General features: G+C 43.1%; 4 protein-coding genes across 4 annotated transcripts; 1 reads left to right on the top strand and 3 right to left on the bottom strand.

Moving 5' to 3' along the window:
- Positions 1-59: 59 nt before the first annotated feature.
- LOC117891356 (PAS domain-containing serine/threonine-protein kinase) lies at positions 60-3,504 on the bottom strand. Its single transcript, XM_034796791.1, has 3 exons — positions 3,364-3,504; positions 522-3,146; positions 60-456 (listed from the first exon to the last, which is right to left on the bottom strand). Exons 1-3 carry the CDS (start codon positions 3,398-3,400, stop codon positions 212-214), a joined length of 2,907 nt encoding a protein of 968 aa, XP_034652682.1. The 5' UTR covers positions 3,401-3,504; the 3' UTR covers positions 60-211.
- Positions 3,505-4,035: 531 nt separating this feature from the next.
- On the top strand, positions 4,036-7,107 carry LOC117891028 (peptidylglycine alpha-hydroxylating monooxygenase). Its single transcript, XM_034796191.1, has 8 exons — positions 4,036-4,320; positions 4,856-4,913; positions 4,979-5,066; positions 5,137-5,209; positions 5,994-6,126; positions 6,196-6,244; positions 6,317-6,655; positions 6,712-7,107. Exons 1-8 carry the CDS (start codon positions 4,144-4,146, stop codon positions 6,878-6,880), a joined length of 1,086 nt encoding a protein of 361 aa, XP_034652082.1. The 5' UTR covers positions 4,036-4,143; the 3' UTR covers positions 6,881-7,107.
- Positions 5,240-5,878, bottom strand: LOC117891033 (paxillin homolog 1). Its single transcript, XM_034796200.1, has 2 exons — positions 5,862-5,878; positions 5,240-5,807 (listed from the first exon to the last, which is right to left on the bottom strand). Exon 2 carries the CDS (start codon positions 5,795-5,797, stop codon positions 5,255-5,257), a length of 543 nt encoding a protein of 180 aa, XP_034652091.1. The 5' UTR covers positions 5,798-5,807; positions 5,862-5,878; the 3' UTR covers positions 5,240-5,254.
- A 189-nt stretch (positions 7,108-7,296) lies between the features above and the next one.
- LOC117891023 (putative transcription factor SOX-14) lies at positions 7,297-13,687 on the bottom strand. Its single transcript, XM_034796185.1, has 2 exons — positions 12,058-13,687; positions 7,297-8,905 (listed from the first exon to the last, which is right to left on the bottom strand). Exons 1-2 carry the CDS (start codon positions 12,427-12,429, stop codon positions 7,370-7,372), a joined length of 1,908 nt encoding a protein of 635 aa, XP_034652076.1. The 5' UTR covers positions 12,430-13,687; the 3' UTR covers positions 7,297-7,369.
- Positions 13,688-15,202: the final 1,515 nt, after the last annotated feature.

Genomic DNA, 15,202 nt, shown 5'->3' with positions numbered 1-15,202 from the left:
GAGAATTTTTTGTCCAAATCTCCCCCAATCCCTGATGGAAAACACTTTCCGTTTAACAGTAATAATCAATTTATTTGCTTCATTTTAAAAGATTTCAGAACCTTCCTTTTAATTGTCTTCTTCACATACAGCTACCAACTTGACTTTGCTTCTATTTACAGTGGTGTAAGTATACTTAAAATTGACAAATAATAATTAAAAACAAAATCTATTACTTCATGTTCAGCGTTTTAGGTTTCGTGTTGACGTCGTGCAGGCTAACTACGTTATAGGCAGAGACGCATGGTTCCAGTTTGTGTTTAAATATATCATTCTCCGACTTTGAGGAGCATATCTGTTTGCCGGGTTCGGTGTGGCTTGCAGCAGCAGGCAGCGATAGCCTCAATTCGTGATTGCTGATTGAAGAGTTCAATTGAAATTGCTTTGCATAAAGTGTTTCCATCTTGTTGTGTTTGGCTGCAGGCAGAACAAAGTTTCATTATCAATGAGAAAACATAAACGAACATCTCGTTGCAGCTTACCTTCCGTGTTCTTACATAGTTTGAGGCCCGTTCTTTGTGTTGCCGGCAGCTTTGCCTCCTCGTCCAGCCCCCCAATGGAGCTGTCTTCAATGTGCGAGAAGCTCTCCTGCGGCGAAATGGTTGACAGAACGGATGTGCTGGAGTAGTAGCCCATGAAGTGAATATCCGGTTCCGCCTCGTGCGCCTTGCACGGCACAATCCACGAGAAGTTAAACTGCGAAGAGCTGACGTCCTGCGTGAGCCACGGATCGTTGATCAGCTGCAGCATTGTGCAGCGATATTTGGGATCCTTGTTCAGCATGGAGGTCAACAAACGACTCAGCTGCTCCGAAACCATCTTTGGTATTTGCACTTCCGCCTTGACCGTATCTTCGACATCGATAAAGGGATTCTCAAAGAACATCAGCACATACAGAGTGACGCCGAGGGCCCACATTTCCAGCTCGGGACCGACATATCTGTTGCCGGCCAGCACTTCGGGACTGCAGTACTCGGTCGTGCCGTAGAACGTGGAAAAGTATTTACCCTCCTCCATGAATGTCGCTGAGCCAAAGTCAATCAGCTTGATGTTAAAGTGATGATCAATGATTATATTCTCGTCCTTTATATCACGATGGAGTATCTTCTGCTCATGCAGGTAGTAAACGGCGTCTGCAATCTGCCGGAAAATGTAGCTGCCCAACTTCTCCTCCATTAATGGCCTACGCTCGATGAACGTCCAAAGGTCCATGCCCGAGCCGTGCTTCTCCATCACCAGCTGGTAGAACAAATCATTCTCGAACACATCCAACACCGACACGATGTTCTTGTGGTCCAAGGTCTGCAGCAGATGGATCTCGATAGGAACTTCCTTACCATCCCGGTTCTTAATCATGAACTGCGGGCACAGCTTCTCCTTCAAAATAAACTTTGTGATGACCAGCAGTCGATCAGTGTTCCGAAAAGCCATGTTCACATAGCCGTAGGCTCCCTTGCCAATCTGTCGGATCGAGGTGTAGTGTTTGCTGTAGTCCCCGGAGTAGAGCTCATCCTCGTACTTGGACATCAGTGAGAGAGAGTTTGGTCTGCTGGAGTTCTGCGCCGCTGTCGTCTTAATCACCTGTCCCAGGGACTGCTCAATGGTGCTGGCCATGCTGTTGAATGTCGACGTGAGATTGGCATAGTTGTACTTGTCGCTCTCCAAGCGATTGGAGGGGTCTCGGCACACCCAAATGCAGTACACTCGCCGCGAGCAGGGCAACACGTGCAGCAGCACCGAGTAGACAACGTCTATGACAGTGCCGTCGGCGTGTATTGCCTCGCCCAGAAAATTTCCATTGATGGAGCTGAGCAGCTTTGTGGCTGCATTACTGCTGGAGGCATCACATGCCTCTGTGGATGGGGACTTTGCCTTGTCCAGGTTCATCTCCTTCAGGTGGGTCGGTGACTCCTCATACTCATCCGAGGGAAACTTCTTCGAGGGATTCACCGGTGTCAAAATATCGTCGATTGTCAGGTCTTCGGGTGGTCGAATATCGGAGAACATGTCGCTGCTGCTCTCCTGGGCATGGGCTCCGCCATTGAGTCCCGCATCGTTGAGGGAATGTTCGCTTGCAGGTGGGATGGTGGACAGTTTTTTGCAAGATTGCAGCGAGGATTCATTGTCAACGATAAAAGGATCCGTGTCGGGCTCCCAGTCATTGCTGGTTATGGATGTATTCGAAACGTTTGGGCTCTTGTCCTCGCGGAAATCTTTGCCAAAGTTCGGCAGTATCGAGGAAATATGCATTTTGGTTATCTTCTCCTGGCCGTATCCGAACATTAGCACAGAAAACGGCTGATTGCATGTCTGAATGTTGCCAATTTCATCCACAACAATGAGTCCACTGAGATTCTGGAATACCCACACAGTTATGTTGAAGCACGTGTTGCTGGTGTACGTCGTCGAAGCATTCGGCTCCGCTGTTGTTAGCAGCAGGCACAGAGGGAATTTCACATTGTCCGTGGTGCGTCCGGTGGCTCTTTGCTTGCGCAGACCCTTCGAGATCTCCCTGCTGTCCGGATCTGGGAGCTTTATGAAGGGTATCAGCGTGGTGATGTTCACTCCAATGACATCCTCGGTGGCGTAGTATAGGAATATTGTGGCTGTGGCAGCATCGGCCATGGTTATCGCACCGAAGCGGTCAATACTTATTTGGCAAATGTGTCGCTGGACCGGCTCGGCCACCGCTATGTTGCGTCCCTCGTTGTCTATTTGTCGAATCCAGAGCGAGACCAATATCTTGGTGTTCTGCTTTGTCTTCATTTCTATCACTTTGCCGCTGAGCAGGACGACCCTGCCCTCATCGACATCAATTTGCATTTCCGCCAGTGAGGAAATGTGACTCTCCGATTTACAATTGAGTAAGTCGAAAAAGCTTTTGTTCCGCAATTCGTGGGACGTGTATCCCAACAAGTGGCACGCTTTGTTGTTCACAATGAAGATCTGTCCCGTGTTCGAGTCTATCGTAAATATAGCCTTGTTCGGGTTTATCACCTTTGAGGAATGTAGGTTGGGGGGCGGCATATTAAACGAGTTCGGATCCATCATATTTAAAATACTCGACGTGTCCTGATAAGAGCGGGAACAACTGAGCGTACTTTCGCCTGAAAAGCATATCATTCGGAATTAGCTAACAGAAAACTCAATTTACATCCAATAATAAGCATAATTTTGGCAACATTTGTTACTACTTTCTAAAGTGATGCAAATGTAGAGCTTTGTCCTCTTGTCATGTTTAATTCTTAATGACAAAATCAAAACAAATGTATAGCTGCCATACCAGGGTCAATTTCAATATATGGAAGTGGGTTTATGGTTTACCATTTGTAGGTTCCACCATGCCGCATTGATCCTCCATTTATGGTTAAAACAGTTTCCAGCTTCTGCAAACTAATCGTAGAGTTTCGAAGCAGTCTACAGTAATATTTAAAAGAAAACACTAAAAACATGAGAACAACTGTGTTTATCACAAAAATCAATTGCTTGGCGCATGCGTACAAATTGTCGTACTGCCATTCAAATTGGTCACAAATACGGTCTCATTCGTTCCATTTGGAACATTTCTGGCCCAACCGCCATAGTATTTCCAGCTTCAGTTAACGAAAAATACTGAAAAATGGTGCTGGGTAGTGCCATGAAGTAATTATATAAGGAGGAGCCGTCGGCAAAAGTGCTCTACTATCTTTGCTGTTTGCAAGTGCGAGTGAAAGGGCTCTTCGCTGTAAGTGCGAGTGAAACGAAACTATCGTGTGATGGATTAACCATATGGTGGCATGGAGGTTAAAGTTGCTTAATAAGGGGGGTTAATAGGGTTAAAAAAGCACGCACTGAACCTCTATAGGCCGAACAAACCTGAACGCCGACACGACAGCACCTCCTTATATAATTACATCATGGGTAGTGCTATCGATAACCGCCCACACACACAGACACACACTAAGCTGGGCCTACGTATGTAAAATGTATCTCACAAATACCAAATACACACACACACTTTACCCCTAGGCGAACAGTTCTTCCACGTAGAATTTCTTTGTTTTAATTTACTTAAATAATATTAATACAACATAGACTATAGAGACACATAAAAGGACGCACAACATGGCTCGAAAGATGGGAATCTCGGCGGCGCTTTGGTACATTTTGCTGGTCAATTTGATAAGTGTGTACGGCCTGGTGGACCAGGGACAGGGGATGTACCGAAAAAATAGTTACGACTCCGCAACAGGCTCCACAGGATCCTTCCCCTTCCTGATGCCCATGGTTTCACCAAAAACTGTAAGTAGGCTGAAACTAAATTGTTTTTCAAGTGTCAAGTGACATGTGGACGGTCTTGGCTTGTGGCCTAATGACTTGTTTGTGCTGTGCCAATACCCCGATACATGTGCATCATGTGTGTATGTATGTATGTACATACATATGTATGTAGGTATAACTAAATTCTACAGATGTCTACAATAACAATAAAATTATGTATAAATGAATAAGTTATACAGAGACACTACCATATGTTTGCTTCTGGCTGTGTGTGTATGTGTAGATACATACCAATAGGCTGCCATATGGAGTGCATTGAAACCTGTAGATTGCGTTTCGACGTGCCCTAGGACACGATTAGCAAATTGCGCTGTGCGCTGTAGATACATACAGATGTACACACATACATACATACAGATATGTACATATTTATATCAAATGAAAAAAAAGATGCGTGGGAAAATGAAGGGCACTTTGCACTTGTAAGCACCCTTAGAAACTACATGAAAACTAATCCAAAAATCTTTTGTGTTTGCTTTTAATTACTAACATTTAGCCGGATTTGTACTTGTGCACTCCAATAAAAGTAGATCCAACTACCACATACTATATTGGTACGTCAAATAGTCATCAAAGTCTTTCCATTAAAACATTTTCTGATTTCATTTAATTACTTAAGTTGGCTTTAATCCGAATGCAACCATGAACACGGCGCACCATATGCTGCTGTACGGATGCGGCGAGCCAGGAACCACTAAAAGCACTTGGTCAGTTTTGTTGAGACCTTCGAACTTTGATTTCCAATAATGTATGTAATTTCTTTCGTTTGCAATCCAGGAACTGTGGTGAAATGGCTCAAGCAACGGCTGAGGAAAAGGCCAGCCCCTGTGGACCCCGTTCCCACTCTCAGGTACAGCTTTAGTTTTAGAACATTTTAACTCATAATTTAATGTGTTTATGTGACATAAACTGCACTGCACTTGAGGCAGATGGGGTTTCCGTTTTCTATGTCGAATATATCCGTCGTAATTCGGTGTCCGCAGCTGTAGCATTCAAAGCAACGTGGGTGCCATTTTGTGTTCAAGGCCACTATGACATTCTTGTCAATGGTCTCTCCACAGCCGGCGCACCGTGACGAAAAGACTTCGCGAAAGTCACATTTACAGAACAGATATCCGTTCACTTCAAAGAATGTCGAAGCCACCAGATTTTGACAGCATCCCACACACCTAAAGCACTCTTCGTGCCACTTGTGTCCCACAGCGGCAATGACACGCTCCTTTATCACATTGCCACAGGAATGGCATCTGGGGGCATGCTTGCTCTCGTGGCACTCGTTGCACACCAGCTCGTTCCTGACAACATTAAACTGCGACTCGCCTATGGGCTTCTGGCATTCCGAACAAGTGAAGTGCTCCGGATGGTACATCTTCCCTTCGCTGCATATAGCCTTGTCGTCTATTTCCTCGTGGCACTTGCAACAGATCGTAGGGGCCATTTTTCAACACCTATGGGAAAGCCTCTTGACTACAGGTTAAATTTGTGCCTGGTGAACTACTTACTGGCTCAAACTTTGCAGTTTCCGAACGGAGTTTTTAGAATTAAAATAATTTTCATACAAATACCTAAGTAAATCTGAATTTTAGTGACTACTACGATAGTGTATTAATCTTTGTATTTGTTCTTCACTTTAGATCCTATATGCATGGGCGAGAGATGCCCAAAAGGTTATTTTGCCTGCGGGTGTTGGCTTCAAGGTTGGAAAGGACTCACCCACAAAGTATTTAGTGCTGCAAGTGCACTACGCACACATTGACAGATTCAAGGGTGAGTAAATAAACAAGTTTCCTCTTTGGAGAAGGCTGGAGGTAATCGAGTTTTTGTTTTGGATCGCAGATGGTTCCACCGATGACTCTGGCGTGTTCCTCGACTACACCGAAAAACCGTGAGCCCTATTTTTACTGTTGTTTCTCCAACGCATGATATCATTATGCTCTCTCTCTCTCTCTTTCAACAGCCTTCAAAAGTTAGCTGGCACATTGTTATTGGGAACGGACGGAATCATTCCCGCACTGCAAACGGAACACATGGAATCAGCTTGCGAAATAACGGAGAATAAAGTGCTGATTCCATTTGCCTATCGCGTGCACACTCACGAAATGGGAAAAGTTGTGGCTGGATATAGAGTGCGATCGAATAGCGAGGGAATTCAAGAATGGGTCCAACTTGGCAAACGGGATCCGCTTACACCTCAGATGTTTTACAATGTCACGAACACCGAACCCATTTTGAGTGGAGATCAGCTTGCCATCAGGTGCACCATCAAAAATACCCGTCATCGGATAACAAAGATTGGGTATGCAAAATTGTGTTTCTATCGACATGAATTACATATTTTCTTATCCGTTACAGCCCCACAAATGAGGATGAAATGTGCAATTTTTACCTGATGTACTACGTGGAACATGGGGACACTCTTGACATGAAGTATTGCTTTAGCCAAGGTCCGCCCTACTATTACTGGTCCAATCCCGACACTGGTCTACACAATATACCAAATATCGAGGCGAGCACTTTGTAATTTGGAAAAACTCTCATCATGCCGTGGATGTGGAATGTGCAAAATTAAAATTAAAGTATACTAATTTATTATCACAATTATTTGTATCGTGTAACCGCCCCAATGGATCATAGTTTAATCTCATAGTGTATTCTATTATGTTGGATGTTTCCTGTTGATTGATGATTGCTGTGTGTTGCCACCAATGATTGATGTAAAATATATATACGTGTAAATAAACATATGTAGATACTTCGCAAGAATAATCGCATTCATAAGTAGTTCTTTACTTCAAGAAAAGAGAGCTTCAGCCAGTGTCAAATATTTTCAATGCAAAGCATTTTATTGTTTTTCTTTTGTTTTCTGTTTTATGTATATACTCGTATATATATAGAATTTATGGAATATATATATGTATGTATATATATAATTTGGTGTAAAATTACAAACGTATAATTATGCATAGTATTAGTTATAAATTACACAAAACTTAGGGCTATTTCTCACATTTTATAATAACTTGAAAAACTCGTATTTGTTAGTGTTAAACTCTAAATGACTACCAGTTGGCTGAGGCGGAAAGTCCTCAACTGTGAGAGCTAGAAGATCTCCGTTGTTATCATGTGCGGTGCAGTTGAGATCATTGTTTGTTTCAATTACATTTCCGGTGTAGTCTTGGTTTGTGTATGCACGATAAATGTTGATAGCGTCCGATTCAACGAAACTATTGCTTATGCTGCTGCTACAGAAGCCGATTTGTGGCGAATGGGAGGCGGTTAGTATGCTGCTGTCGCTGTCTTCGGCTGCCGACGGTATCGGATTGAAATCGTCATTTTGGAATGTGTGCCCGCCATCTCCCCCGTATGGAAGAGTGCTGTTGTGTATCTCGATGTTCATTGTCACCGTTTGCGGTTGGACTTCGAATTCCACTTGGTGAGAGGACGAGTTGTCGCCACCGCCAGCGACGCAGTCTTCGGCAAAGCACTCGTGAGTTTCAGGCACATACGGAGGTATTTGATGGCTGGCCGAATGCAAATTGGCATCGTTTACTATGTTGTCTTCCGAGTCGAACACGGGCTCAATGATATAATTGCTATCCGAGAAGCTTGCGTGGGACTCTATCACATTTAAAATGTGAGCATTGCTCCGATTGTTGTTGGCAGAGTTCACATCCATCAGAGACTCGTCACAGAATGGCAAATACTCCCGGACGCCGTCGCTGGCATTCATCAGTCCTGCGGCTGGATCCGATTGATTGTGCTGGTGGCTGTGGCTGTGGTGGCTGATGGACGAGGAGTTCACTTCCAGCTGGGAGTCCTCGTTGTCGGTGGAGCTGGCGAAATTTGGGAAATACTCGGCTAAATTCTCACGTTGATTGGCGGACAGATCCCGCAGTTGACCAGCACTTAGGTCTGAGTGTAGCTGTAGATCACAATCAGCATTGCTAGTTGTGTTCAGAGGTAAATATTCAGATGATTGATAGCTTAAAAGATTATCGGTTGACGGTAACATAATATCAACGGCATTGTGCTGCTCCATCGGAGCTTTTACATTTTCATTTACATTTACATTTAGATTGTATTTAGGTTTCGAAGTATCACCCGTATTGTCACTATTTCTTATACGTTTCGAAACTGAACCAGTTTGACATGTAGAGGTAGATCTTTTGCTTTTCCGACCGGCAGTGGGTGTTCCATTAATTGCAATAGTCGCCAATGTGGCATTCTGTGTGTCATTTTTAATTTCGCTGCCATCCGCATCCGGATTCTGCTTCAGCGCTCCCGGAGATCTCGACTGCTTCTTTTGTGGCCTGTACTTGTAGTTGGGATACTCGATCATGTGCAGCTTCCTGAGCTGCTCCGCCTCACCAATATACGGCTGCTTGTCTTCTTTGCTCAGGAGCTGCCATCGTCTGCCCAGTTCTTTGGATATCTCGGCGTTATGCATGTCTGGCGTTCGCTCGCAAATCTTTCGCCGTTCCATTTGACTCCATACCATGAAGGCATTCATAGGTCTCTTGATATGGCCGGGAGAATGTTTCTTCGTCTGGAAAGAAAGAACAAATGAAACAATCATCAGCGAGAGCTCTACATAAATAATCTTTCAACTCAATCATGCAACTATGGGATGTGGCCATGAACCCAGATCAGCTGATTTCGATTCCTGAATGCTACGCAAATTTTCCGAATCTGTTCTAAGTGTTTGCAATCGCGGAATTGAAAGCACACCTCGTTGAATCGAATGGATACATCTACAATATATGCACTCATTTATCGCTGTGTTCATATTTTTTAAACGAAAATACATTTCCCTATTATAAATTCATTTATATACAGATGTTTCTATGTATGTTTGTAGATGAGTGTGTTCATTGCATATTAACGTTCCACAGATAAAGAGTTAGGAAATACAAATTCACACCAGGCGAAAGCACCGACCAGGCACGCACACTAGCACAGTTATATATGTAGTATAGTGGCGTACATCCGTACCCTACATATATGCATTTTGTGTATCGCCTTGTCTATGTTCGTTTTGGTATGCATTCGTATCTGTACGAAAAATACGTATTCGCAGCGTTTGAAGTTCAATGTCCCTCGCCAAGGTTAATAAAACGCTCCTAAAAACGAAATATGTCTGTGCATATGTATCTGTAGCTGTTGCTGTGGCTCTGGCTCTGGCTGTTGCTGTTGCTGTTGCTGTTCGAGTATATATTTCACATTCGATTATTAAGATACACAGACAAGTGCACAAATGTACTCGCATGCATTCAATTAATAAGCAATTCCGCATCTGCTTCCTGGTTATGCTTTTGTGCGCTTAATCCTTTTAAATCACACCGAACGAAATCACAAAACGGAGCAGTGTCCGAGGAACAGTGTCGGGAATCATTTGGAATAGGTCATCATCGCTTCGCTATGATGCGTCCGTTGTCCGTTGTCCGTCAACGTGTGGGCCGGCCAACGAGAGCAGAGCAGAGCCGAGCAGAGGAGAGGAGAGTAGAGAAGAGAACATGGCCAATGTGAATAACCGTTTTATTCACACAAAAGAGAGACGGCAAAAACTACCTATTAATAGCGTTAACTTCGACCTTGCAGCAGTTCGTGTACCTCGTAAAGTTCATCCACACGATACCCTTGGCAGTAACGACGGCCTGAGCAGGGAGCAGCAGTAAGCAGTCAGCGGTGAGCAGTGAGCAGACTTTCCGCCGAAACGAGTGATGGAAACAGCCGAAGAGAGCTGTGGGCACCGACGATGGGTCGGGATGGGATGGGATGGGGATGGATGCGACGATGCGATGCTCCATCGGCCATTGCCGTCGCCGTGGCTGTTGCTTTTGCTTTTGGTGTTGCTGTTGCCTTTGCCTTTGCCTTTGCCCTCGCCACAAGTCTGCTCCAATACTCACTCTCAATGTCGCCGTCAGACAGTTCAAGTCTAATAAGCAGACCGACTCTCGTAGATCCATACACACACACACACAAACACCACATAACACAGACAGTGCACACAGATACACACACGCAAACATAAACAGAAGTTTACTTTGCAGACACCCGCATCCGTAAGATACTCGTGCATATGTATGTGTGTGTGTTTGTATGTATGTATGCACACTCGAATAAAGTAAAAGTGATGAAATGGGGCTGGGAGGGCTGGCTGGCTGGCTGTGCTGTTTGTTGGCTTTCGATTTTAACTGTTCTTCACTTGGGGGCGCCTGCACGCTTAGGGCCAAAGGTCATGCCGTCCAAATACCCCTACACTTACATGCCACATTAAATGCATCTACAATATTTTTGCAAATAAAGATACAAAAATGTATAAACAGAAGTCAACGACGTCTCACTAAATACATGTGTCCTTATGTGCGTCTTCTGTATGTGTAGAATATATGTATGTACATATATTTATCTACGTATAGTAAGTAATACGCAATTGAGTTTGGTGTTCGTGACGCTGCTTCAGCTGCTGCTGCTGCTGCTACTGCTGGCGGAGTCATTTGCCTCCTCTCCCCCGAGTCCGCCACTAATAACCGTAAAAAACAAACTGCTAAGCAAGGTCAATGCACCAAATGTTCTATGAGTTTGTACGCGTATAAGTACATGTGCATATGTTTGTGTGTATTGTGTGTGCACACAATCGGACATTCCGTTTCATTGCTAATATTATATATTCTTCACATGTTTGTATGTATTTATATTTAATATGCATTTGGATAGCCTGGCATGAGGTTCTTTTCTATGTAAGTTCTTGAAGGAGTTCTTGAATGGGGAAAATGTTGCTGGGGATCGGAGTGGATTTTGATCAGGTTTAGCACGTTGCAGCAGGAACATATTGATAAGCTTTAAGGTGACGCTGCTATCATATGACACGAGTTGTGGTATCGGTCAGAGTGCAATATAATGATAGGTACTCTTAATCACGTACTATTCGTGTGTACAAACATACACATAAGCATACTCATACTCGCATTTACGTACATATGTACGTACGTATTTCCTACACGACAAATGCAAGTGAGTCATCAGGGAAGCAAAGCGCGGGTACAACCGCCCCGTTAAAATATGCATTGGTGCAAAAAAAAAAAAAAAAACAGCAACAACAACAGAAAGAGACTACATTTCCAGTGAATCCATGTATTGATGGGATGGTAGCGCTACAAATATCTGGGGATACCATCACACGGCGTGTGCATGCATTTGAAGAACCTGCCTTTGGCTTGAAATTAATCGTCTCGATGAGGAATACACACCATTCCGTCACACTGTCCCCTGAAACTGGTATTTCATCATACGAACCACACAGCTGCATCCAAACATACAATACAATACATCAAAATAAATATAAAATACCATGATATTCGTACGCATTCGTATACGTATTCGGGTTACTAATCTCGTTTAATTGTTTTGCCATATTTGTGTTTGTAAACAAAGAAATAATCGCAAGAGAAATAGAATCTAATCTACAGGAAATCTTATCAGTCAAACTTTTTGTTGACCTGTCCAGTCTGGAAAAATAATGTGCATATGTGTGTACATACACACACATACATATGTAGAATATATTCAAATACGAGTTGCAGGTCTTTAGCCCAAAAAAAAATATCAGCACAAATTTCATTAGGGCTTATCTATGCAAGTGTTTAGCTTAGAGGCGGAACACCCGATAAGGTGTGTGCATCTTGGAATGGAACTTACTTGAGTTGCATCTGAATACGGGGTACTGGAATTTTGAGGCACCCGTGCGGATCCAAATACCACACTGGAGTCGAGGCCCATGTTGACTGTCATGTCGGGAGTGCCCTGCGCTGGAGATCTGTCGTTGTCCATGCTGGATCTTGATCTGGATGCAGCTGCAGCTGCAGCAACAGGCGCGGACACAGGCGCGGGCAGAGTCCCAGCCACAGCCGTCGTCGAATGAGTAATAGCTTGCCCGCTTTGTGTTGTACTCGTTGTCGTACGTATCCGTATCCGTATCGGCTGAGTTGGGGCTGAGTTTATTGGGGTGGTTGCAATACTAGCAGTATCGGTGTTGGTGTCAAGAGTTCCCTGAGCTGGCTCAGCTATCATCTTTCCACTTGTATCTCAAATTTGAAGCGTGTGGGGCGCTGTGTCAGTGGGGTGCATCGCACACTTAGGTTAGCTTAATCCAAGTGCGTTTGTCTAGATCTGCAGCAGCATTCGCCGTAATGGATACACATTTACTGGTCTGGGCTGGCAGTGGTATTGGTTTGGGTTTTGATTTTTGGATTTCTTGGTGGTGCACTCGTCGTAGTTTTAGCTGTAGCTTAAGCTGTAGCTGGTGATAAGGGTCGGGTTCTTCCAATTTTATCGGGTATTATTAAATAGAGCGGTTGGCATTTTAACCGCACATTACCCTGCGCTGTGCATGTTTATGCATGTAACTTATGTACGTATGTACGATTATGTATTCGCAGTCGACCGATCGTGCTGTTTCATTTAACAATATACTCGCGCACACACAGATACTCTGTCTTCTTTGATTGTGATTGTGAATGTGAATGTGTGTGCTCAAGGTGAAACTGGTTCCTCGTTATTTATTTATTTTTTTTTGTTTTGTGTTTGCAATATTCCAAGACTCACGTTCGCTTCGCGTTGCGTCTGTGTAATGGGTTTATACTTATATATGTACATATATGTATATGTGTTTGTATGTATGTATGTATATACGTTTTTTTATGCACACTCTCAGCTGAGCATTATATTAATTTATACATAAATGCACTGTATTTAATAGATTGGATTGGTGGTCACTACACATACACACACACTAACACGCACGTACACTCACAGTTCGAGTGTTTATTTTACGTATTGCAGTTTTGTTGATTTGCTTAATTTTATTTAGGATATTCCTCAATGCTATCACGTTATCGTAGAATTTTTCTCACAGCTTCCAAGTGCAGTGCAATGGCGAGATTAATTGCGCACTAGTATGTGTCTTGGGTTTATTTTATTCTAGCGTTTCGTTTCAATCACAATCCAATCCAATCTGATGGATGCACACACGTTCCTGTTTTGTTAATGTTAATGCTGCTTAGAGCTGCAGTTGAATTGCGTGGTAGTCGGGCTAATCGCGGTCTGGTACTGTGCTCTGCTCCGTGTTGTTATTATTTGGTGTCTCGGTTCGGCTCTCTACGGCTACGGTTAGTGCTGCTGCTGCTGGGTGGTTAGGTTAGGGGACGACAGTGTCGCGACAGCCAGGGCATTTCTTGTCCTGGTCTGGTCAAAACATTGGCTGAAGCAAATAAGCCAGTCAGTACTCTGCGCCCGCACAAGACATCCAGCGCGACGAAGATACGAGTTCAAGTGAAAATAACGAACGGCTGTTTATTTCAACGACTTAAATCCGTCGTACCCACACACTGCTGTTTTCACGCATACGAGCACACAAAATACACACGCACACCATCACACACTGTGTGCATTTATTTTGCTAAGCAGCGAGAGCGAGAGAGCAGGTTTGTGTATTCTTTGTTGGTGTGCCCAATGACTCTCTCAACCAGACTTATTTCCTCTCAGCCCAGTGACGCATCGGAGTTGTTTTGGGGCTACGAAAACATTTTCCATACATTTGTGTGGCCACAGATTTAGCGTTTGAGCATGTTAATGCTAATTAGTTAATGTACTCAATTGTGCTAGACTGGCCATCCGCAAATTGGCTCTCCAATGTGTTCAAAATCAAAACTGCGTCTGATTATACAGAGCAAACAACCAACCCTCGATTCGGCCCTGTTGTTGGCTATCAACTGTTGCACCAGCTGGTGTGAGTAACATGTGGGAGCGAGAGAGAGTGTTTGTGTGTGAGTGTATATAGAAAAAACGCGTATGAATCAGCTGTTTCGATGTGTATTAATCATATGGCGCACATAGTTACATACATTCATGCATACACAACCCCACATACATACACACAAACAAGCGAGATCACTGGCTGCGTAAAATCTGAATAATTCGTATTATACATCCATAGATTTGTATAAGAATGTGTCTAATCACATATGTTTTAGATACATATGTCCATATATTGATGTGGTGATATGTGTGCAGATATATGTATGCAATTCAAGTTAATTATTAATGCACATAAACGTATAAATGCATGTCAATATGTACGTACATATTTACTTTTAAAAAGATCTAAGTACATACATACATTATTGTATACATGTTCATGTACATAAGTATGTACATACATATGTACATACAAACGTGCATGCATATCCGAGAATGACGCAGCGGAACATGCACTTGCATTTTTTACAGCTTGCACTATGTATGTATGTATGTATGTACATACACATAGAAGCATCGGAAAATACAACTATTTTTGGGATTTACTCGTGTTCGGACACGCGTGATTAATCTCTTTAATCATATCACGAATCAAGTCACGTTTACTTTTAAGTACGAAAAGGATGTATTATTAGGGCAGTAGCATGCATTCTCAATTATTATTGAATGAAATTCCTGAAAAGTGAATTTTTTAACAATTTTGCACATCATTAATTGATACATATTGTTATTCTACGCACTTGGTTACCTAAGTGCATCCTTATACATGCACACATGTAAATATACGAGCGTATCTAAGTGGATATATACATTCATATGAATTTACGTACTTCACTTCCTGTATCGTATGTAAATATGTTTGTACATACATATGTATATACTTTTATTAATCCCCATCCATTCCACCAGAAAGACACTGAGACAAGCTATAAAAATCTTGGGGGAAGGTGTCAGCGGAAGATACATATATATGATCTAGCTTCACGTCAGAGAAACGGCAGGGCTATACTTTCAAAGCATGTCTTTC

Source organism: Drosophila subobscura, chromosome E (genome assembly GCF_008121235.1).
Source record: "Drosophila subobscura isolate 14011-0131.10 chromosome E, UCBerk_Dsub_1.0, whole genome shotgun sequence".
Lineage (NCBI taxonomy): Eukaryota > Metazoa > Arthropoda > Insecta > Diptera > Drosophilidae > Drosophila > Drosophila subobscura.
This window is presented reverse-complemented; position numbering and strand designations above follow the sequence as displayed.